The sequence below is a fragment of the Diabrotica virgifera genome, chromosome 7, assembly GCF_917563875.1.
Source record: "Diabrotica virgifera virgifera chromosome 7, PGI_DIABVI_V3a".
NCBI lineage: Eukaryota > Metazoa > Arthropoda > Insecta > Coleoptera > Chrysomelidae > Diabrotica > Diabrotica virgifera.
The window spans coordinates 102,810,412-102,836,430 of NC_065449.1; the positions used below are offsets into that span (position 1 = coordinate 102,810,412).

The 26,019-nt window shown below is 34.7% G+C and overlaps 1 protein-coding gene across 2 annotated transcripts in view; it reads right to left on the reverse strand.

Moving 5' to 3' along the window:
* Positions 1–234: 234 nt before the first annotated feature.
* The window catches only part of LOC126887899 (putative inorganic phosphate cotransporter), a 98,542-nt gene continuing 72,757 nt past the window's right edge, over positions 235–26,019 (reverse strand). The window contains exons 5-9 of one of the 2 annotated variants that reach the window (XM_050655794.1): positions 19,387–19,536; positions 11,484–11,616; positions 7,333–7,580; positions 2,492–2,642; positions 235–459 (exon numbers count right to left, since the gene is read on the reverse strand). In XM_050655794.1, coding sequence (XP_050511751.1) covers positions 413–459; positions 2,492–2,642; positions 7,333–7,580; positions 11,484–11,616; positions 19,387–19,536 — 729 coding nt within the window. In that variant the 3' untranslated portion in view covers positions 235–412. Of the gene's footprint in view, positions 466–2,491; positions 2,643–7,332; positions 7,581–11,483; positions 11,617–19,386; positions 19,537–26,019 lie in introns of both variants that reach the window. The other variant, XM_050655793.1, reaches the window with a different exon arrangement.

Below are 26,019 nucleotides of genomic sequence, written 5' to 3' on the forward strand. Positions count from 1 at the left end.
GATCATTTAGGTATATTCTTCTTCTTGTCGGTTCAGAAGTAAGATCATTGTTGCCTAGGGGTTGTACCGTCGAGGATCCGACTGGTGCCCGTACTTTATGGTTTTCATTTGGTTGTCTTAAGGTCCACGACCCATCCCGCTGCCTGACAAGGTAATAGCTGGCCGGTCACACCCAATGTTACCCCTTCTTGTACGTTAGCTGAGGAGTGGGGGTAGCAAAACCAAAAAACTAAATTTGAGTTAATAAATATATTATATTTAACAATATAATTCAAGCCCTTTCTCTTATCACATTAATGCAAATTCACGCCAATGACGTTGGTTCCAATGTAATACGTTTAACATTTCTTCAAATGTATCCATTGATCAAAGGCGTCTCCGTTCCAAAGGCTACGTTGATCCGTTGGCATTTTCATAGACCAGTGGAATTAACTTCAGTTGTTTCTACTGCTACATAATCTGAAACTATATTACAGTTAAAATAATATGCATATATATCACAAAAAACAATAAAATAACCAAATCGAAATGATTTATGTGTGAAAATCTAATTTGTTTATACCAAATTAGTAAACGAAAAAAAAAAATCCAAACCCAGAAGTTTTAGATCTTAGTGTCAGCACTTTGTTATTATTAACCCCAATTACAATTACAATAATTATAATTGACTAAATGCATCGTTATAACAGCAGATCTAATAAGGTGTATATTAGAGCTGGAGGGTCTGATAATATTGTCCTTTTCATTAGCATTTTTCAGTGCGTAACAAATGATAGGAAAAAGGGTAAGTCCGTGATAATACACATTTATGATATTTAGGGCCGGTTGTTCGAACGCTAATCAACAATGATCACTATCAAATATTTAATTACTGTCACCAAAACTGTCAATGTCAACTTTTATTGGGTTGCTGAAAACATAATTGATTAAAATTATGAGATTAGTTAATCAATTAACATAACAATTATTAACATAATTGATTAAATAATTTCATATTATGTTTTCAGCAACCCAAACAAAGTTGACATTGACAGTTGGTGACAGTAATTAAATGTTTGATAATGATCATTGTTGATTAGCTTTCGAACAACCGGCCCTTATTCTAACATGACATTTTAGTTAAATCTGACAGTTGTCACATTTTATTTTCAATTTGGAATAAAAACAAATCAAATGTGTTTCTTGCATTTATAAAATGGTATTTTCTTTGATTTGTATAGTCTTATAAATTAATTGTAATATTATTATCTAATTAAAAAAAATATTTTTTTTATTATGGCGCCATCTATCGACAACTAGAATAACTAGAATAAATGTTGTAAATGTCTGTAATCACGGACGTGCCTTTTTTTCTGTCACATACAATTTAATGCGTTTTAAAGAAATCGAAAAACTGTGACGCACTGAAAGATGATCATGAGAAAAAGAATAGAACAACTGATGGAGTTTACATATCTAGTCATTACACTATCTAGCTATGGAAAGCTCGAAACAGAAGTGGAAGATCAGGTGAATAAAGCAAACAGAGCCGCAGGTTGCCTGAATGAAACAATTTGAAGAAATAAAAACATCGGAAAAGAAGTGAAAGGCAGAATTTACAAAACTGTCATCAGACCAATAATCACATACTCGGCAGAAACACGACCCGATACAGAGAGAACAAAAAGGTTGCTCGAAACAGCAGAGATGAAAAAACTGCGAAAAATTGATGGTAAGACACTCTGGGATAGAGCTAGAAGTACAGATATACGACGAAGATGCAAGGTGGACACCATTAATAACTGGGTGAAAAACACAATAGTGGAATGGAACGACCACATAAGCCGAATGACAACAAACAGAGTAGTAAGGATGGCGAGAGACGGTTCCCCAATAGGAAGACGATCAGTAGCGAGATCACGAAAAAGATAGAATGACAACTTACTGGAGGCACATTGAAAAGCACATTACAATTTGTCCAAAAATAAAGAATAATAATTGTTTGCTACATGCGCGTAGTTCGTGTAACGATTTTTAACGTGTATGATAATAATTTTATGGCAGAGGGTAGGTACTCATCCATAATCCCAATGGAGAATATACTTACTTCAGGGATGCGACCCTGCAATACGCAAGCTTTGATTCTCTTTCAACTCTTTTACTGGAGAGAAATCATGTTCTAACCCCATTTCTACCCAATACCTACCACATCTCACCAAGTTTCCAAACCAACCCGTCTGAAAAACGTGGTGTTGAAATGCCAAAATCTCTAGAGACATTCAAGAAAAGGGTTTTCAGTCCCCGGCAGCTCGATTGCTTCCATCCAATGCACCGGCAGGATTCAAAGACAGCGGCAGTGGTCGCGACAACGACAAACTGGATATCCAACAGACTCAAACAATGTGTGGATGTACATGGATGTAGATCGTACGTTTGCTTGCTAATTTGCGATTGCAATTGTGTATGCTAATTTTAATTTTACAAAAAAAAATAGTACTAAGAAACAGTTTACCTTTGGCAGGTTTGGCAGATTTAGTGCTAATGTCGATCTCATAATTCCAAGGCTGTATTTCCGCTGAACCAAATAGTACAAATACAGTACCCGTACAAAATTTCACTGCAGTAGTTATGAAAAAAAGCGTCTTCCATTGATTGAGGTTAACCTGAAATAAAAAAAAAATATTATGAAAATAAACGGTTTCGTTTTGAGCTCAGCAATATGGCTCAGCCAGCATTCGCGAAATCAACAAACCTATACTGCAACTACTTCACAAAATAGGTACTTTGAGCATTATATAAATTCTTGCCGTTGAACGTTATGAAGTTGCTAAAAGGGTGGATGGTGTATTAATTGCTTACGCAAAAATCATCGCGTCTTGCAATGCACCGCTTCCAATTGTCGCACTTGTCATCAAAAACACAACAGTTTGTTGCATTTAGATAAACCAAAAAGAGCTTCAAATAGCAATCAAAATACAAACACGGATACACCTAAAGCTAGCGTAAATTTGCACGCTCATGTAGCCACGGAAGTACTATTAGCTGCCGCAGGAGTAGATATCGTAAACGGTCGCGGAAAAGCCAAAACTTATCGAGTGTTTTTGGACGCTGGTTCTCAAGCACATTTTATTACCGAAGCCTTGGCTCAATTGTTTAATTTAGATTAAAACCCATTAATATCACAGTTTCCGGGGTTGATGATTTATCGACTAAAATAAAAAATTCTGCGCATGCTACAATCAAATCGCGTTTTAGCAAATTTCAAAAAACTCTTGAATTTTTGATTTTGCCACAAATCAGCAAAACGATGCTGTCGATTCAAATAAATCCTACTCAACTCGAAGTACCAAAAAATATCGTGTTAGCTGATCCTCAATTTTGCAAACCCGGAGAAGTAGATGCTCTTTTGGGAGTAAAATTGTTTTACAAACTTCTCAGTGTAGGTCAGATTTCGTTGAAAAATCAGCCTAATGCTGTTCTCCAAAAAACTCAACTGGGTTAGATTGTTGCAGGTGAAATAAATCATTCATCTGGATTGCAAAATATTTCGTGTCATCTTTCATTAAATAGTCCAATGTCGGACCTTAATTTAAATCGCTTCTGGGAAATGGAAGAAATTCCAAGCATCAAAATTTTGTCGCCGGAAGAAAAAGCATGTGAAGAGCATTTCGAGTGTCACACTACTCGGGATGTTACTGGTAGATACATTGTAAGGTTGTCATTTAATCACAAGAAATCGAAATTAGGTGATTCATACAATAGCAACGTTTTTATTCGCTAGAAAATCGTTTTCGTAAAGATCCTGTTCTGCAGCTGGACTATTCTGCTTTTTTGACTGAATATGAGAAATTAACTCACATGTCGTATAAAAATGTTGAAAATGGCCAACAAATTGGATTTTATCTCCCTCATCACGCAGTATTAAAACAAGATAGTCTCACCACTAAAACTCGCGTAGTTTTTGACGGGTCTGCAAAAACGTCAACGGGAATATCACTCCTCAGGAATGATACCTTAATGGTCGGTGCCAAGCTGCAGGATGACTTATTTGTCATTCTTCTTGGTTATCGTCAACATATATTCGTATTGACAGCCGACGCAGAGAAAATGTATCGCCAAATTCTCGTACACCCGATGACGCTGTTTATCAAAAAATTTTGTTTCGTAAAAATCCACAAGAGCCAATAAAAACGTACATTCTTAATACCGTTACGTACGGTACTGCGCCGGCATCATATTTATCAACTCGAACTTTTAAGCAATTAGCTCAATATGAAGGTTCTGCTCATCCTCTCGCAGCTATCGCATTAAACAGAGACTTTTACGTCGATGATCTTCTCACTGGTGCAAAGAGTGGCGCAGAAGCGTCCGCTCTTAGAGAAGATCTTATCTCATTGTTAAAAAAAGGTGGTTTTCTTCTTCGAAAAGGGGCATCAAATGTTGATGCACCTCTTTAATAGTTGATCAAAATAAACTTGCTGAGAGTACTCACATGTTTCTAGATCCTGATGCCACCATCAAGGCATTAGTAATTCAAATGAAATTCTCGCGAACACATTCTATTTTATAGCTCGGGCATTTCAAGTATCGAAACTGTAACGAAACGCTGTATTTTGTCGCAAATCGTAAAACTGTTTGATCCGCTGGGATTGTTGGGCCCAATTATCATATACGCAAAGATAATTATGCAAATGTGCTGGAAATCGGGAGTAACCTGGGAAGAGTCACTTCCGCTCGAAATTCACAATTTATGGTTGTCATTTTAAGCTCAATTAAAACTGATCGAAAATTTATATTTTTCTCGTTATAACAATACCATATCCCGTCGATATCCAAATTCATGGATTTTGCGATGCTAGAGAAAAGGCTTACGGCGAATGTCTTTATTGTCGTTCTGTTGATGCTGAGGGAAATATTTTTGTGCGATTAATTTGTGCAAAATCTCGTGTCGCGTAGCACCGCTCAGCTCAATATCGTTACCGCGATTGGAGTTATGCGGCGGTTTACTTTTAGCTCGCCTCTATGCGACGCTTCAGCATTCTCTTTTTTACTGGAGGTCAGCGGTACTTATATTTAGTTGGACACGACAATCACTCTTCACTGGATAAATACCCAGCCGTATCTTCTTCAAACACTTGTCGCCAACCGGGTTGCGGAAATACAAAGATTGACTAGTCGGTGTCATTGGCAGCACGTTTCCTCGTTGGACAACCCGGCAGATTTTTTATCGCGCGGTTTGCTTCCCTCCGAATTTTTAGAAAATAATGTCTTGGTTATCGCGAACCCAGTCTTCATGGCCGAAAGGAATTTTGGATTCTATCGAAATTCCGGAATTAAAATTGGTAAGGTCTAAATCAATAAATTTTATGCAAGTTTTGTTGAATAATAATAATGTACAACTTAATGTATAAATTAATTCGCGTGATTGCCTATGTTCGTCGATTTATTTTTAACGCAAAGTTGAAGGGAAAGGATAAGCGCAATTTAAGCGAGCTCAATGCCCAAGAGTTGGTTTAATAATTATTAATATGACGCAATTCGCGGAATTTTCAAAAGAAATTAATTCATTAAAAAACAAGGATTTCCTTATTGGTAACGGTAAATTGGTGCCTTTGAATCCATTCCTAGATAATAACGGAATCTTAAGAGTTGGTGGTAGGCTTGATCGATCCTCGTTATCTGAGCCTCAAAAAGATCCAATTTTGCTGCCAGCTTATCACTACATTACTCGATTAATTATACGTGAAGAGTACGTAAAATTAAAACATGCTGGTCTCCAAGCCACCTTGTACTCCGTGCGCCAAATTTATTGGCCGTTAGACGGACGTAATGTAACTCGAAAAATTTTACATCGATGCAACCCTTGTTTTCGCGTAAAACCTCGTCCGGCTAATCATAAAATGGATATCCTTCCCGACCTTTTTTTTTAATTGGAGTTGACTATTGCGGTCCTTTGTTTATCAAGGAGAAAAGGTTCTGCAATCGTAGACGATTAAAGGTATACGTCGCCGTGTATGTATGCATGTCTACACTGGTCGTTCATTTAGAACTAGTAAGCGACTTGACTACCGAAGCCTTTTTAGCCAGCTTCCGCCGTTTTTGTTCTAGATGCGGAAAATGTGCAGAAGTATATTCCGATAACGCTACTATTATAATTTCGTGGGGGCAAGTCGCGAGCTCCACGAATTATTTAACTCGTCAGATTATCAAAATACCATTAAAAGATATTCGGATGTTGAAAGGTTCGCTTGACATTTTATACCGCCCAAATCTCCCCACTTTGGAGGAATTTGGGAAGCCGCAGTTAAGTCCTTTAAGAGTAATTTAATTCGCACTTTAGGGGATACTTTGTTAACATACGAACAATTAGAAACTTATCTTATTGAAATAGAGGCGATACTAAATTCTCGTCCTATTTCTCCTATGTGGTCTAACCCAAATGACCTTATTCCCCTTACCCCTGAACATTTTTAATTGGTGGTCCGATGACAAGCTATCCTGAGACTGACTTTTTGCATATGTCATCCAATAAATTATCAGTGTGGCAGCATGCCCAGCAATTAAAGCAGCACTTCTGGAAACGCATCACGTCGGTGCACCCTGGAGAGGACGGCATTGTCAGAGTGGTAACTCTGAAAACCAAATCTGGTGAGTACAAACGCTGCGTGAAGAAGTTGTGTCCATTTCTGATCAGCTAGATTATCGACGTCAAACGACAACCTCATTTGAACTGCAGTAGTTCAAGGCGACCGGCATGTTCCGTCTGCTTATATGTAGTTTAGTTAATTTTGATTTTCGATTTTATTTTACGATGTAAATTCATATCAATAATTCTTAAAGTTTGGGTAAATTAGTTTCCAGAAATCTCTTAAAAGATTAAAATACATTCATTTTCACCCATATTTCTAGGGAACATTTGTCATTTGTATCATAATTCTTCTCTTTAGAAAGTAGGTATTTGAAAATTAACAGTTATCAGGCGACTCAAGCGGTTATTGTCAGCTTCTGAGGAGGACAGTGATAACGATTTTGTAATTACGTTTTCCCCAAGGTGAAATTGCGTAGGACAGATATAGACATTTTTGTGTTCCCCTCCATCAGGGATTTCTGGTCGTTTTGTATTTCTAGTAGTATTCAGTAGGCAGCGAAAATTAGATCTGTAAACACGTATAGTAATCAATAAAGAGTTCTATCGAAAAGTGTCGTGGTATATTATTTTAATTTGATTTTAGATTTTTTTAGATTTTCAGATCTAAGACTTCTCATTATTTTAAATAAGAACTTATTGCTCTGAGAAAATAGTATTAAAAGTGGAGTCATTTGCGTGTCACCTAGATGTAATGGCATACTTACGTCACTAGTTAGAACAAAGTGAACGACTACCGGTCCTAGCGCAGAACACAGCTTTGAAAATTGGTTGCATATACCTCCAAGAATTCCTGCATGGTTAGGAGACAGATCTACGCTGTTCACATATATGCCAGAGTAAGCAACTGCAGTTTCAACACTTAATCCAACAACTAGAAAGATGATTGCTTTTATGTTGTCTTCTGGACCGCAAAATGCTAGTGCTGTCAACGAAATCGCCGGGACGATTATTCCTAAAAATAAAAATATATTTTTACTTTTAATATTTGAGGCCATTATTTGTAAAACTGGCTATTTGCTTTAGGGAAATTTTTTGCGAGATCTAAAAAAATCGATTAACGGCCGAGTAGTGTTTAGCTAACAACGTAAAGGATTTATTAATGTTGCTTAGAGTTTCCTAAGTAAAATAATTTAAAAAAAAAAACTAAGTTTTCAATCTAATAGCACATAAAACAACACCCAAAAATGGTATTCTACATCCTACCAGACTGAAAACAATGGGAACCTTCTCTGGTAACACCTCCGAGGCTTCTACAATTTGCAAGCCATAACGGATGCTGAGACTAAAGAAGATGGGGGAATTTTACAATTTATAATTCACGTACCATTTGCTCAGCGCGGTAAAGTTCCAACGAGAATGGTTTCCTTCGTACTCCAATCGGAGTAAACATGTAAATAAAAAAATTGGAAATGGTTATTCATTTTTAAAATAATTTTACTTTAAAAAGCTTCTAAACATTCTAAGCTTAAAAAACACTTAGAAAATTGTAATACAGTGATGAGCGCGCTAATAACCGGCAAAATAAAGCAAAAAATGGAAAACACATTAAGCTGTGAGATAAAAAGAAATGAAACTAGTGCAGATAGGAGATTTAAAGATAAAAAGGTATAAATTTATTCTACTTATTGTTTGACACCTTTAGACGTATCAGACGAGTTTGGGAACTGCCAATGCGACAGTGACAGTTTTAGTAGTTGACATACTCCTCTGATACATCTAGTTCTCAATCTCCCACCTCCACTAGTTTCATTTCTTTTTATCTCACAACTTAATACGTTTTCCATCTTTGGCGTTATTTTGCTCGTTATTACCGCGCTTATCACTGTATATCCGTTTAAAGTTGACTAATATCTTCTTTAAGTCGTACCTAGTGAATCTGTAAAACTACGAAGTTTTCAAAAATTACATTTTTTGAGACGTCCGTCGGTGGTATCATTTGAATTAAATTTTTGAGATTTTTTGAATGAAACATAGTTGAGTAGGATGTTTGAAAAGCAAGTTGTGCAAATTTTAAAGTTTTATAGTTAAAATTGTATTAGTTACACATTTTTAAATAATTTTGAAACAAAATTCATGTAAGTCTTACTTTCCGCCCACACCGTACTGACGCCCATAACTTTTTTTCTTTTAATTAAAACTATAAGATACCTGTAATGATCTTCTTTCATGTCCTATTTGTAAAATTTAATATGATCAATTAGTTAAAAAATTATATTAAATTAACTCAAACCTGCGCCACGCCGAACGCTGCTATACAGTGCGCCAATGTTTGGAAGAGGGGTACCATGAGCTTTATAAATAAAAAATTATAGAAACTGTAGATTTTATTTTAGAAAAATCTTTATATAGATAAGATTTTTTGTGTATGCTTGTCTTTATTTTTCAATGGTCAAGTTAGTTTTATTCTAAATATTTTCGTAGGTATTTAAAAAACAACTAATTTCGCAGTTCATTTGTTTAATAAAAAGTTAAGCACCCAGTTTTGGAGTATGCTTTTTGATATGTTGTTTATTAAACATTCTTAAGGTACTAGTACACTTTAGAAGACCAAAAATAATAATTTTTTTCAAGATTTTTTTTCTCAGAACCTTTATTACAAATGAACGTAAAGCTTTTTACATATTAATATCTAACTCTCAGAGAGTACAAAAAATATATCTTTTTTCATTTATGCGCGTTCACTAATATTGTACTGCATTTGAAAAAGGAAGGTTTCTTACGTGACAATTTACCACAATTTGACCAAAAACTAAAAAATAGAACAAAAATGAATAACCATTTTCAATGTCGTTGCAACACGAAACTACAGCCGCGCGATATTCTAGTCCAATCAGAGAGTGCCGCAAGCACCTCTACCGGTTTCGAAACTTATTAATCTCTAATCAGGAGGCACATATGGTGCTCTCCCCGATCCAACCAAAACAAACCCCGGCGTGCAGTCACGGATCGCAACGAACGAAATGGCATATATGCCCTAGCGGCAACTGCTATCAAAAGTCTAAGTTTTCACTCTAATGGCATATAAAGCAACATAAAGCTACTCTACATCCCACCAGAATGAAAACACTGGGAACCTTCTCTGGTTACACCTCCGAGGTTTCTACAATTTGCAAGCCATACGGATGCCGAGACTAAGGAAGATGAGGGAATTTTACAATATAATTCACGTCCCATCTGCTCAGCGCGGTAAAGTTCCAACGAGAATAGTTCCCTTTGTACTCCAAACAGAGTAAAGTAAATCAAAAATAAATAACCATTTTCAATGTCGTTGCAACACGAAACTACAGCCGCGCGATATTTTAGTCCAATCAGAGAGTGCCGCAAGCACCTCTACCGGTTTTGAAACTTATTAGTCTCTCATCAGGAGGCACATATGCTGCTCTCCCCGATCCAACCAAAACAAACCCCGGCGTGCAGTCACGGATCGCAACGAACGAAATGGCATAGATGCCCTAGCGGCAACTACTATCAAAAGTCTAAGTTTTCACTCTAATGGCATATAAAGCAAAATAAAGCTACTCTACATCCCACCAGAATGAAAACAATGGGAACCTTCTCTAGTTACACCTCCGAGGCTTCTACAATTTGCAAGCCATACGGATGCCGAGACTAAGGAAGATGAGGGAATTTTACAATATATAATTCACGTCCCATCTCTCTCGTTGGAACTTTACCGCGCTGAGCAGATGGGACGTGAATTATATATTGTAAAATTCCCTCATCTTCCTTAGTCTCGGCATCCGTATGGCTTGCAAATTGTAGAAGCCTCGGAGGTGTAACCAGAGAAGGTTCCCATTGTTTTCATTCTGATGGGATGTAGAGTAGCTTTATGTTGCTTTATATGCCATTAGAGTGAAAACTTAGACTTTTGATAGCAGTTGCCGCTAGGGCATCTATGCCATTTCGTTCGTTGCGATCCGTGACTGCACGCCGGGGTTTGTTTTGGTTGGATCGGGGAGAGCAGCATATGTGCCTCCTGATGAGAGACTAATAAGTTTCGAAACCGGTAGAGGTGCTTGCGGCACTCTCTGATTGGACTAGAATATCGCGCGGCTGTAGTTTCGTGTTGCAACGACATTGAAAATGGTTATTCATTTTTGATTTACTTTACTCTGTTTGGAGTACAAAGGGAACTATTCTCGTTGGAACTTTACCGCGCTGAGCAGATGGGACGTGAATTATATATTGTAAAATTCCCTCATCTTCCTTAGTCTCGGCATCCGTATGGCTTGCAAATTGTAGAAGCCTCGGAGGTGTAACCAGAGAAGGTTCCCATTGTTTTTATTCTGGTGGGATGTAGAGTAGCTTTATGTTGCTTTATATGCCATTAGAGTGAAAACTTAGACTTTTAAAAAATAGATATTTTTTAACCATGAAAAACTGAAGAAAATCGGGCGATTTTTTCACAAATTTTTTTCAAATTTCCGTAAAATCTTTTTTTTTTCGGAATTTTTCACTAACGGTGGTAAATTGTCACGTAAGGAACCTTTCTTTTTCAAATGCTGTACGATTTTTTTGTTTCAGAAATCCCAATCCTGAGATTAACTGTCCGCCATCGGAACTATTTTTGTTCGAGGGCTCGACTTTGGCGCCCTGTACAATATTAGTGTACGTACATAAATGAAAAATGATATATTTTTTGTTTTCTCTGAGAGTTAGATATTAATATGTAAAAAATATTATGTTCATTTTTAATAAAAGTTCTGAAAAAAAAATCTTGAAAAAATGCTTATTATTGGTCTTCTAAAGTGTACTAGTACCTTAATGGAATTACAAAAAGTTCTATCTTGTTTGATATTTTTCGTAAGCAAAAACTCCATTGACTCCCCTACCTATATAATAAAAAAATGCTTACCTACAGCAGCGACAGATTTTCTGGTAGCGGTAATACTTAAAGTTTGGGATGATATTAGTTTGTCAGAAATATACGAAAGAATGTATATAAGTATCCAACTTACTATGTGAGGCAATGAACTTATCAAGCCATTCTAAAAATGAATATATTTAAACAATGAAAAAAGAATGTATACTTAAGTAGGTAGGCGCAAAATCTTGGTCCAATGCTATTTAAATGCATTCATTTTTTTCGAATCTTGAGAAAACTAATAAATATTTTTGAAAAATTTAAACGCATAATGAAAGATTACATTATTAACGAGAGCCAAAAGTCCCTTAGAATAAATAAAAAGTTTCTTTTAAATCAAATATTTGAAATTAAAAATCACACTTAATTTTTGTCTTTTTTTTTTCACCCCTGTAACTTATTAAAATAAACATTATAGGAGCTTTCAGGGACTTTCTGCCCTCAGTCGAAATATTTCATTCTGCGTTTAAATTTTTCAAAAATACTTATTAGTTTTCTCAGGGTTCAAAAAAAAATGAATGCATTTAAATAACATTGGACCAAGATTTTGCGCCTACCCCTTATTATAAAAATAATATTATACTAATATAAAACATTCCAATGTGCTAATACTTATGTAATTTTATTCCTTTAATCAGATCATATTTACATATGAAACACATTTTTACTGATTTGTATATTTCTAATCCTGTAAATATCATGAATTCAAAGAGTCAAACTTGAAAATAAATATGTAGAAAAATAGGAATGAAGCGAAAATAAAATTAACTATCAAAAAACGAAAACTTAAGTACTCATGAAATGAGAGGAAGGACAAAAATCGTTTTTATTAAAACTTATGCAAGGCAAAATATGAAAGTGAAAATTCGAGGAAAGTGAAATGGAAAGCGAGGAAAGAAGTATAAGCTCTGCAAAATTTGTTTAGTTTATGTTTGATCTGAATTATTTTTTGTCATACGACTGACTTGATTGACGATGCAAATAATGTTTTCTCTCTCCCTTTTAAAAATACAATATTCAACTGATTGCTAAATCATAGAATATTATGTCACATAATGTGTTATGTGAACATATTATGTTTAGTTTTTTTAATTCTGATGCTGTATATTGCATTAATGATACATGGTCTATTTACTCCTTTCATACCTATACTTTTGCAACTTACACTGTCTCCAAATTACCGTCAGTAAAATGACGTTTGTCATTCTGTGTTTTCTTTTTCATATCTAATGTTATAAAAACCTAATAGGGATTTTCATCGACTCTAATTTGTTTCGAGCTTCTGTCATACGTTGTTTAATCTGCATAATATATGAATATTATACACAGAGTATACAACATATGACAGAAGCTCGAAACAAACGAGAGTCGATTAAAAGCCCTATGCGACAAGTCGCGCAGTGTGTCCGGTACGGTTTCGTTATGTAAACAGTGAATGACGTTTAATAAACGTGATTTAATGTTGTTATATCTTTTTTATAACTGGATGACTGGAACCGAATTAGCTAATTTCGATTTTAAAACATTTGTCGAAGTCCAGAAAGGTTTAAAAAGTGAGAAAATGTGATGAAATTTTAATGAAATTACTAAAAACAACAATGTTATTTTCATAAACACACAGTTATATCATTCCTTTAGATATACGTCACTAAAACTGCGGCTAACTTCGCGTCTATTTACTTTTTTACGTTTCTCATGAAATCCATGCTTTTGGTACTTTGTTTGATCTAAATATGGTATTTAAAATTGTTTCATTTAATATATAATTATTAAAATGTATTGCGTTAATGCACAAACTTGAATATTAAACTTTATCGCAAAGAAAATGTTGAAAAATAGTTTTTATTATTGTGAGTAAATAATGCTTTAAAATTATTTTTAATTATAAACATATTTTCTGAATATTAATTTTCGATATTGTCAAAAAAAAAGATAGTCTTCAGCAAGGAGCACATTTTTTACACACTTATAGAACTAATAAAATTTTATACCTGATGGGATATTGTAAAGATCTTCTTCCTTAAGCCGGCCATTCACGGTACTGCGGTGTCGTTCGACAAAATCGTCTATGATATCAATTATTGTGCAGTACTGCAGCAGACAGGCCAGTCTCTCTGTGGTAAAATTGTAACGATTTTGTTGAATGCACACACGCGACCAAAATCTTTGTCAATCAGTCGAATTCGACAAAATTGAACGACGCACAGTGTTCAAAATTTAAGGAAACGTGATCGTAAGTACAAAAAAAATAAATCTGAGAATGCCGAAATTAAGGGGTTTGTTTGTACTACTCATGATGCAACTTCTCAGCAAAAATTGATTTTTTATGTTTGTTAGGGCCAGATGTATTAATGATCAAAAGTACAAAATTCAATATAATTTTATACATCAAATTTAAATCCTCAGAGGCTGCCTTTTACTTTGATTATTACTTCATTTATGTGTATAGCTAATATAAAAGTAATTATTTGAGATAAAAGTACATACTTGAAAGATTAAAATAGCATAGTTAGCTTCACGGAAAGGTGATTTTGATTTTGATATAATCGACTGTCTAAAAACCTATACAATTTTTGATAAAATTAATGTTTGACAGCGTATTACGTTTATTGTGCCATCTTGTGCCACATTAAATCCTTCACTAAATGAAAGACTACAATGTAAGGAATAAAAAATATATAAGACAAACTGCGCAAATGTGCGCAACTGAGTACATTGCGCATAAGTTTGCATCGAGCGCCGCGCGCATTTGGTCTGAACTAATAATTGCACTTGTACGGTGGTATTGTTTACATGTATGTCAAACACATGTTATTTGTTAGGGTTACGAAAAGAGATTTTAGTTTTGATGAAGTAGTGCTATTCCTCAGTAGAGAATATACTCTCTATGTAAATAACATACTCCTCACTCCTAACGATAAAATCATTAGTTTTCGAGATATTTGAACTTAAACAAGTAGGTAACGACACAGATATTTTGATTAATGTATTGTGCTGCTGAATTTTTAATTTCAAATATTTCGAAAACTTCTGATTTTATTATTATGAATGAATAACATACTCATCAGTCTTAACGATAAAATCATTGATTTTAGAGATATTTGAAGTTTAAAATTAAGCGGCACAATATATTAATCAAAAATCTGTGCCGTTACATGTTTAACTTCAAATATCTCGAAAACTAATGACTTTATCGTTGCGAATGAAGTACATGTTATTTACATAGAGAGTATTGGAGAATCTAAAAATTGCGCTAAAATGGCATTTCCGCCAGTGGCGTAGAATTTGGGAAGGGTCAACCATTCACTGTCCCCTGTCGTACGCCTCTGGTAATAGCCAGAAAAGTTTGTTTAACATAATTTTATACGGTGTACAGTACCTACACTTTGTGCGAAGTATGAAAAGGATACGTCGAAAAGTTATAAACCACTGAGCAAAAATAGTTTTTAAATAAAACACCCTGTAACTCTGTAAGGAGCCACATTTTATTTAAGTGATTTGGGTTAAATCCTAATATTTTAAGGTCTAGAATCTACAACTCAAAGATTGGATATTCTTAATGAAACAACCTGTATAACGATATTTTTTAAGTAATTCACCCCCTAATGAAGGGATGAAAACTAAAAAAACGGCCCCTATTATATATATACTCGTTATACGAATTAATAAAAAAAATAAAAATGGCGTCAAAAAAGTAACAGAAAATATAACAAAAGACGGCGACAGTATAACGGAGTTGGCAACGAATACGGACATGAAAATATTTTGTAAGAAAATACGCAAAAACAAAAAAAAAACAAAATAAAAAACAAAAACAGAAAAATAAGAATAGTAACGTGGAATATCAAAACACTTCTAAGACCAGGCAAAACGGAAGAGTTGGCAAAAGAAATGACAAAATATAAGATGGGAATACTAGCGCTACAAGAAATAAGGTGGGCAGGAGAAGGGATGATCGCTAGAAGAAACTACACAATGTACTACGCAGGAGAAAGCAAACAGGGTCGCAATGGAACCGCCTTTCTAGTTAGTAATAGCGTAAGAGACAAGATTATTAACTTTAAAGCGGTTGATGGAACAATGTCATATATAAGAATGGAAAATAAACAAGCAAATTTAACATTTGTTAATATATATGCCCCTACAGAGAATGCTCCCGAAGAAGAAAAGAATGAATTCTATGAGAAACTTGAAGAATTGTACGAAGAAATACCAAAGAACGATATACTAATCCTGTTAGGAGACTTCAACGCAAAGATAGGGAAAGAAGACACGAACAGAGAAATCGCAGGAAAAGAAACGATCCATCAAAATACAAATAACAATGGCAGGAGAGTATGTAATCTCGCAGCATCAACCAATACTTTTATTACTAGCACCCAATTCAAGCACAAAAAAGAGCACAAAGTAACGTGGCTAATACCTGGAACAACAGACGGAAACCAAATAGACCACATCCTAATCTCAAAAAAATTGAGAACAATTGTACAGAATGTGAGGTCCTACAGGGGAGGCAATGCTGATTCGGATCACATTTTGGTGATAGGTGACATGAAATTGAAGATTCTTAAAGACAAGAACGACAGAAAGAAAAGAAAGAGGTGGAATCAGTCAAAACTAAATACAGATAATGCAAACAGAAAATTCTGCTCTAAGTTGGAAGAAAAACTACTAGTCCTAAAACCACCGGACATAAATGAAACATGGGAAGACATAAAAGATAGTATTTTAACAACAGCAGAGGAGACGATAGGACTAATGGAAGACAATAAAAGAAAATATTGGTACGATGAAGAATGCGAGCAAGCTAGTAAAGACAAGGACAAAGCAAGACACAGGTGGTTGGCCACAGGGAAACAAGAAGAGCTCCTACACTATAAAGAGAAGAAGAAAGAATCAGACAAATGTTGCAGAACTAAAAAGAAGAAATGGATTGAAGACTTACTGCTGGAACTCGAAGCTAATAGTAACGATAATGCAAGACTATATAAACACATAAAAGCACAGAATAAGAAACAGATACCGGCAAATATTGGAAAAAAGGAATGGGAAACACACTATAGAGAATTGTTCAAAAAGAAAGACGATGCTGGAAATGCAGAAAATGAAGAACAAACAGAAAATAGGAATGAAGAACAATCAGAGCCTCCCTCATACAACGAAGTATTGGCGACCATAAACAGATTAAAGACAAGGAAAGCAGCAGGACCAGATGACATTATAAATGAGTTCTTCAAGAAAGGGGGAAAGGAACTAGCCCACAGAATCCACAAGCTGATAGAACGAATATGGGAAGAAGAACGCATGCCGAACGACTGGAATTGCGGTCTGATAACACAAATCCCTAAAAAAGGCGACAAGACGAAATGCACTAACTACAGGGGAATCACGCTATTAAATACTATGTACAAAATATTAACTAATTTGATCAGACAAAGAATAGAAAAAGAAACGAGAACAAAAATAGGTGAATACCAACATGGATTCAGAGAAGGTAAGTCAACAATAGACGCAATACACATTGTAACGCAAATCGTCGAAAACAGTTACGAGCACGGAATAGATCTCCATATACTGTTTATTGATTACAAGCAAGCCTTTGACAGTGTAATAAGGGAGGAACTAATTAATGATATGAACCAACTAGGCATTCAAGGAAAACTAATAAGTCTCACGAAAATGACGATGAAGGAATCCAAGGCACGAATCTTAACAAGGGAAGGCCCGTCAAATGAAGTATAAATGGAGGTAGGTGTCAGACAAGGAGACTCCCTGTCAACAACATTATTTAACATTGCCATAGAGGGTGCAGTAAGAGCAGCCAAAATTAAGGGAACTATTATCGAATCTTCAGTCCAACTGGTAGCGTATGCAGACGATATTGCACTGGTTACTAGAGATTTAAAAACCATGCAAAATATAATGTTAATACTAGATAAAGAAGCAAAGAAGAGAGGGCAAGTAATAAACCAAAGCAAAACGAAATACCTCAAGTGCTCAAGAGAGAATACGAACATCGAGAAAGAAATTAAGCTTGGTGCATATACATTTGAAAGAGTACACCATTTCAAATACTTGGGAGTGTTGGTGAATGGCAGAAATGATAGAGCGGATGAAATAAATTAACGCATCCTACTGGGTAACAAAACCTACTGGAACTACCAAAAATTCTTGAAAGAAAAACACATTAGTAAGAAAACCAAATTAAAAATTTACAAGACTGCAATCAGGCCAGTGATCACCTATGGTGCAGAGACGATGTGCCTAACACAAAAAGATGAAATGAGGTTAGAAATCTTAGAGAGAAAGATAATTCGACGAATAATGGGACCGGTGAGGATAAGTGTAGGCGAATTTAGAAGATTAACAAATGAAGAAATTAAAGAAGTCATCTAGGGTGAAGACATAATCAAGTTCGTGAAGGCGCAAAGGCTCGGGTGGCTGGGACAAATACAAAGAGCTAACCCAGACTCTACGCTAAAGCGAATAACTAGCTGGAGACCAACAACAGGGAGACCAATGGGAAGACCCAAAACAAGATGGAGAGATCAAGCCCTAGGAGATATAAAGAAGCTGAGAATCTACAATTGGAAGGAGCGTTGTAAGGACCGGAAAGAATGGAGGAAAATTGTAGACAGGGCCAAGTCACACAAGCTGCTATAATAATAAAAGACAACAGCGGACTGATTCTTCGCAAGAAATGAATCAGAGAGCCCAAAAGGGCGGCGAACACTCCGCCAGAAGTGAATAAGCCATGATGATGATGATATGAATACCTCAAATATTCCAAGTTTTCAGCGAGATAACTTTTACAGTTTAAACAAATTTAGTTTCGATCACGTTTTGACCAATTTTGAACAATGTGCGACGCCGCAATACCGTAAGTGGCCGGTTTAATCAAAAGTAGCCAAATTAATCCAGTCCTTCTCGAGTTATAAAATAAAAATAAGGGTCAGAAAAAAATGAAGCGTATCAGATCAAATTGGAGGGTGCCAGAAAGAAATGAGGGAATCAGAAAAAAATGGAAGGTGTCAGAAAAAATTGGAAGGAGATACGATAAAATAGGAGGATGTCAGAAAAAGTTGAGTGCAGTGACTGTAGAGGGAAATTAATTGTACAGTGGAACCTCGATAAGTCGGCCCCCGATAACCTGGAAGTCCGGCTAACCCGGTCCGATTTTTATCAGACAAACATTTCAACAATAAAAATGTATGTATTATGTTAAAACATTTTATCTGTAGCCGCTTCTGGAATGTCTTAAAAATATCGAGTTTCATCGATAAAACTTCGCTTCGACCATAATATAATATTTGAGAGATAATGAGTATTTGTGTAATTTGAGCTATACGATAGTAAAAATGACTCATGGCACACGGCGGCGGCGGCAGAGCGATGTTCATTATCTCGGGCTATCGCAAACAACAGGCACCTGTTATACCTTTATTTATTTCCAACTGTCTTTTAAAAAATTATTTTTTAAACAATGGTCTTTTAAACAATGAAAGAGCCACTGTTCTAAAATAACATAACATTGTTCCGATGGCAGACGAAATTGACACAACCGAAACTGACTGAATTTTTTTACCTAGAAATGAACAATACTCTATACTGTCTATCTATACTATACTCTATACAACTATAGGTAAGTTAGATGTGTACTGTGCATATATATTTCATTTTAATTATAACGGACTTTATCTATAAGTATACCGTATTTTATTAATTTTTACGATGCTCTTCGGCTAACCCGGATTTTCGATAACCCGGATCGGCCGCGGTCCCGACTAATCCGAGTTATCGAGGTTCCACTGTATTCCTCGCCGCATGGCGAACAGTTCAAATCACTAATATAATATAATAGTTATATAATAGTTAAATAAAAATTCATACTTACATTGGATATTCCTAACTTTACAATATGTTTTAAATAATTTGGAATTTGTGAAACTAGTAAATAGTATGCAAAATGGTCTCCACATTCAGCAATTATTAAAGACAAAAAGCATGTAGACGTGAATATCTTCTTCCATGGTGTAGCCAGTTTCTAAAATGAAAATAAATCGTTTTTAATAACTAAATTAATAAAATAATAATAATTTTTGCTAGATTTTAAAATACTATATAATAGGGTAGAGTGGGCCACAATGAGACATGGGCCACTATGAGACAGGTAAAGTATTTAAATATAGCGGGGCTTGACAAGTGCTGCACTTTATGAGCAGTTCTATGAATTTCATCTTTATCCATAACCCTACATTATCAGTGGCTGCTATCACTCTATTACAGATTGTTTGACTTTCGTACTTTTTCGATACAAGAAGTTTTTTCTTCACTCTATTTCATCACAAAATATTATCCAGTTAAGCAGATATTCTGTTACTTTTTATAACTAACGTATAACACATGTTTATAAAGTTGAATTTTATGATATTTACATTTTGAGTTTCTATGTTTAAATCGGTTATAATAACAAAAGAGTAAAACATGTGCATTGGGCCACAATGAGACAGATACAATGGGCCAATTTGTAGGCAATGAGACAAAGAACTCTACGTTTGAAGTGAGAGCAGCGAGGAATTTGAAATTAGCTCTAGTAACAGTGAAGAGAAGTTTTCAGACACTGATAATGACCAGCAATAAAGAGTTGATCCTTCAAAATTTAAGCCCCTTGATGAAGACCCAAATGTTTAAGATTTTGTCCTTGTTAAGTTTGATTTTAAAGACATGAGAGATGTTTATTACATAGGTAAAATAATCTCAACAAAGAACATAAATGGTGATGTAGAAGTAAGTTTTTTTAAGGAAAAGTTGAAAAAATCCAGGTATCTCATTGTGGCCCATGCTTGGGCCACAATGAGACACTTGTAATGATTTTTTAAAAACTTTATGAAGCTGATTGAAATCAATCACAGATCATCAATTTCAATGTAAAACGTAGAGAAAACGTCAACGTTTCTAGAATACTAAATTTGAAAATAATCTAGTCACTGAAAAAAAAAATAAAAAAAATAATAAAGTGAATTTTGTCTCATTGTGGCCCACCCTCCCCTTTAATGATCGGTAACTAATATTTATTAAACCATACAGAAGAACTATGGTATACAGCCAGCTACGGGGACTTTCCCATTGATTTTTTTTTTTTAATATTTATTAAATTTTGGTTTGCATCAAGGCTCTTCACTGAGTTCTTACCTGTTTATTCTTGTTGTGGATGTACTAATAGAGAAGGTACGGTAGCGGACTCCTTGGTCAATGCTCTTTTCTGAGGAGGACATGTTAGTAGAGGACAGCAAAGAAATGTTGAAGGAGAAGTTCCGCAGGTCGAAAACGGAATATATGTTATTGAGAGGAACAGGAATAATTAGGAACATAGAACTGCTTGAAAAAAACTTAGGACGAGTAGGAGAATTTAAATAACTTAGCTCCCACATAACGGAAAATATTACATTAAATCGAGAAATTGACCAAAACATACAGGCTGGCTGGTTTAACGGGAAGCGGATGAGAGGGTTACTCCAGTGATTCTCAACCTGTGGGGCGCACCCCTCTAGGGGGGCGCGCTTTTAGTAATGAGGGGCGTGAGTATATAAAAAAAACACCAACATTGACTAATTTACTAAAAACAAAGCAAAACAAAATTCTGACAAAATAAAATACCCAGGAACTCTGACAAGGAGCTATAATTAAAGAGCATTGAATACTAAATTGATACTAATTAATACTATATTAATACTTAATAGTAATTATCAACAAATTAAATGTTAATTAGTGACTTCCTTGGGCTTGTTTTGCAGAGAAAAGTTGACCGAAACAGGGTGTAACTGGAACATAATATGTACACATCCACAATAAATTTAACAGTTACAGGACTGACTGAACTGACTCGACTAAGACAAAGACTGGTTGGTCAGAGTCAGAATTGAAAAGATGCAGATGCAGGCAGACGATCGAGAATCTTCAAAATAACTCAGAACTTCCCGAGAAAAGAGACGATCTGTTCCGAATCGGTGTTGAATTTTTTGTCAAAATGCTGCTTAAACACATTGTTATTGGATATGATAATATCATATGCAATAACAATGTACCTTAAGCATGTATTGTTATTATTATACCTCGTACATATATATTGTTATTGTACGAGGGGGGGCGTGGTGAAAATAATTATGGAAAATTGGGTCGCAAATGGTAAAAGGATGAGAAACGCTGGGTTACTCTGTGATAAAATAATCAGACAAGGGCTGAAAGGAAAGATATACAAGAGTGTGGTGAGGTCTGCATTGGGGTACTGCAGTGAAGTATGGTCTGTAATGCTGGGGCCACAGTAATGTCTAATGCCGTTAATTAACACATTATTTGCTATCTCTGTAATACATATAATGCGTTAATTAACGGCATTAGACGTAACTGAGGCCCCAGCATAAAGAAGATTCAGGAAAAGAAGATGGAGGTAGCAGAAATGAAAATGTTACGGTGTATGTTGGGTAAGTCTAGAAGAGACAGACAGGATCAAGAACTACTTTATTAGAGAAAAAGCCGGGGTGGCTGATCTCAAAAAAGATTCAAGAACAAAGAATGGTTTGGTCACGTTAGACGTAGAAATGAAAACTATGTGGGCGAAGGATATGGCTGTTAGAAGTTGATGCTAGGACAGGAGGAAAACCGAGGAGAAGAGTGTGTGTGGAGAGTGTGTGGCAGAGGACTTAAGAGAGAAAAGATTAGGAGAAGACGATACGAATGAGTGGCGGAGAAGAGAGAGCGACTCCTGAAAAGGGAAAAACTGAGGAAGATGAAGACTAAATTTATTAAATTAATATATGGTTAAATGTGAGGTTTATATCAGAGTTAATTACAATAACGAACCGTTCCGTAATAGGCAGTATGCTTCTTTTACTGCAGTAGTTCAGCTAAATTTCTTAGTAATTGGGAGAGAGAAGTACTACATTATAATTTGTAAAAATTCTTCAATACAAGTAGCTCTACTTCTCACAAAAAAAAATATACGATACTGGAAGGCTAAGAATAACTCGAATGGTCATCATCATTTCCTGAAATTTAGTGTCTACAATTTGGAAACTGTACTGTACTTCCTTAGTAAGACTACATAGCATTCGATCAACATTGCTAGAAAAACACATACCAGGGCCTAGATATTAGGACCAAAAACACCCCTTGAAGAGGTAGAAGAGGGATGCCGGAACGGGAGATCCTTAAATCAAAACACACAGTCCAAAAAGTACACCGCAGAAAAACCGGACAATCCAAGAAAATATAAGCAGCAGTATTGTAGAGCATTTATTATAGCGTAGTACGCCAGTCAATAAAAGCAAGAATAGGATATTACCTACGAATTCTATCCTACTGCATGGATTTTAATGAAATTTTGGGAATAACCTCTACTTACCTCCTAATTCAAAGTCTACCCTATATACGCTTATTATTTTTTAGGGGTGAAAACTACCCCTTATTGCAAAATTGAATTGAATTGAATAAAACTAGTTGTAACGTACATCAAAGTACTTTTTAGGCTTTAATACCATTTGATGATGAAGTTAATTAAAGGTCTTTTTATATGTTAAGACATTGTTGTTGGTTGCCTAAATAATTTAAGCCTTATAAACTACTCCACCACCACCAAAATTGATAATAAAATGTGTAAAATGTGATTTATTAATATTTTTAATTCATTTAATGTTCGACTGGTATATTATTTGACAAATAATGACATGATTTCGAAGTCAGTTAAATATGATATAATGCCCTATTATTTTAAAAAATAACGCCCTTGGGCGTTAAATTTAAATAATTTGTTAAATACTGTCAAGTTGACAAATGAAAACCTAAGTAAAACTATGGTTACCACAATTACGTTACGACTATTGCTGCTAAATGTACTTATTTGAAAACTAATTCATTCAAAATTAATTCAAATTTTTTGCATATAAAGAAGAATTTAGTATGACATCAAAACGTTGAAGGCACCACGGGTATTTTAGATAATAACGCTTTCGGTCAACGTATTTACATCGGGCCATAGGCCCTCGGTATATACGCCATTGACCTCAAGCGTTATTATCCTTATAATACCCTTGGTACCTTAATAACAATACCATACGAGTATGTATAATTTAAAACAATTTCATATATCCCTTAAAACTTCTCCGCGAAATGAAAAATATATAAGTAGAGAAAAAATTATCTTTGCAGCAAAAATATAGGTACATTCAATGTCAAATCACTCAGGCAAAAACTTTTAGATCTCCGATTTTTCTGAAACTTTGTGTATAACTTCTGCGGGACTTAAAAATAAGATATTTAGGGTCAAAAATTCATCTCCGTTTTTTCTCTCGAAATGTTAATTTATGGGATTTTACAGTGACTTGGTGTTTATATAAACAAATTTGCATTTTCTGTCGTAAAGTATCAATGTAATAAATAATATTTTGATAGAGGGGACTCAAATATGTCATTATATGGCATTAAAACAAGTTATTGTGATTCAAAACAAGTTTTTGATCAAATTTTATAGTGTAGAACACGTTAAAATACCGTTTTTTACATTTTCCTTCATTTCCCAAAATACATTATAATCGATTTGGCTGAAAATTTGCCCACAGATAGCCAAAATATAGGACTTAAGTGGTTAGAAGGGTTTGAATTATATTACAATTCAAAAATGTTACATGCAATAATATCGGACTCAAAAGTATATTAGTCCAGTCGGGATAGCATTTGACATTGCATGCCGAGCTGCCCAAAATTTTATTTTTCTAATCTTTAGGGGGTCAATCTTGATTTTAAACGAGAACCGCTTTTGCTCAATATCTCCGCCATTTTTAACTTTTGGACAAAAATGGTAAAAATTAAAAATGTTCCAAATAAATCGTATTTACAATTATTACAATTTCTTTTTAACAATTTTTGTCGTGAGGTCGATATTTTCCGAGTTAATTGTACTTGCAGTAGACATCTATATTTTTTACTATGTAATTGCATGTAACTTTTTTAGTATTGTAATCAAATCCTTCTAACCACTAAAAGTCCTATGTTTTGGCTATCTGTGGGCAAATTTTCAGCCAAATCGATTATGACGTATTTTGAGAATGGGGGAAAATTAAAAAACGGTATTTTAACGTTTTCTACACTATAAAACTTGTTATAATGCCAAATAATGACATTTTTGAGTCTCTTCTATTAAAATATTTTATTTTCCATTGATACTTTACGATAGAAAATGCAAATTTGTTTAAATAAAAACCAAATCACCGTAAAACCACTTAAAATAACATTTTGAGAAAAATAGGAAGAAGAAGAAGAAAAATACAATTCGACCTTAAATATTTTATTTGTACATCCCGCAGATGCTATGTACCAATTTTCAGACAAATAGGAGATCCAAAAGTTTTTTTGATCCAAAATTGAGTGATTTGAAATGGAATCACCCATAATAAAATTTATATAAAATATTTACCTATAGAAAAATATGTAAAAAAATTATAGATTTAAAGAAAAACAGTCATCTTACTAACGTATTCTAATCTACATGATTGTCGTGACTGTCATTCGTTCCATCCTCATCTTTGTCATAGATAGGAGCACTGTTTTGGCAGTTAACTCGTGCACATCCTCCACATATAGTGTTAGAAAATAGTCCGATCTTTCTGCAGGTTCACGACGCCCTGTATTGTTTTTTGCAATTACAAAAAATTATTTCTAGTAATTCCTGTGGCGCAGGTGATGTATACATTTTTTAGGGTTGCAAATATCCATTAGCATTATCCCACGGATTGAGAGCTTTATCGACTAGCCACATTTGAATTTGTTAATAAACTCTTTTAATGTGCTTGTCGAAAGCATCTAATGTAGGTACGAGCATGCCAATTTTACAGCAGTGCTTTTCAATAACAGCTATGGAAAGTGAGTAGTCGGTATACCGAAACCCATTCTCAACTGCTTCAAAATTAGTATATACTCCAAAATTGAAAAAAAAAATTGTTTGGTTTTTTGACATAAACTCCGTTCATTTTAAAGAAACCGTATCCATTCAAAAACCATTTTACAGAACATTTCAAGGACTATAAAATCACATTGATCACATCTATTCAAAATCTTTAATTTCTACAAGGTAAAGGATAAAGTGCGCAATAAAGGTGATACTCGGACTACGAATCTAACTTAATGTTGTGATATCAATTTTTATCGCCAACCGTCACTAAAGTCTCTCATTATTGTACTCATTTGCCCTCATTTGCGGCAGTAAAGTAACACTTTATTGTACTGAAAGAAGAATTTTACTTTACCTGCCGCGATTAATCAAATTAACCGAGATTGAATGTAAGTGGTCGATGTCAGTAATCGAATGGCGAGTATTTGAGTGAACTTAAAAGTTATTTATTTTAATTATTAAAAATATTGTACACAATTTGCGATATTATCAGTAGTAATTGCACAAGAGCTCTGAAATTATTGAATTTTTCCCGAGTGACACTTTGACAGTTTTAATTTCACGAGCCGAAGACGAGTGAAATTA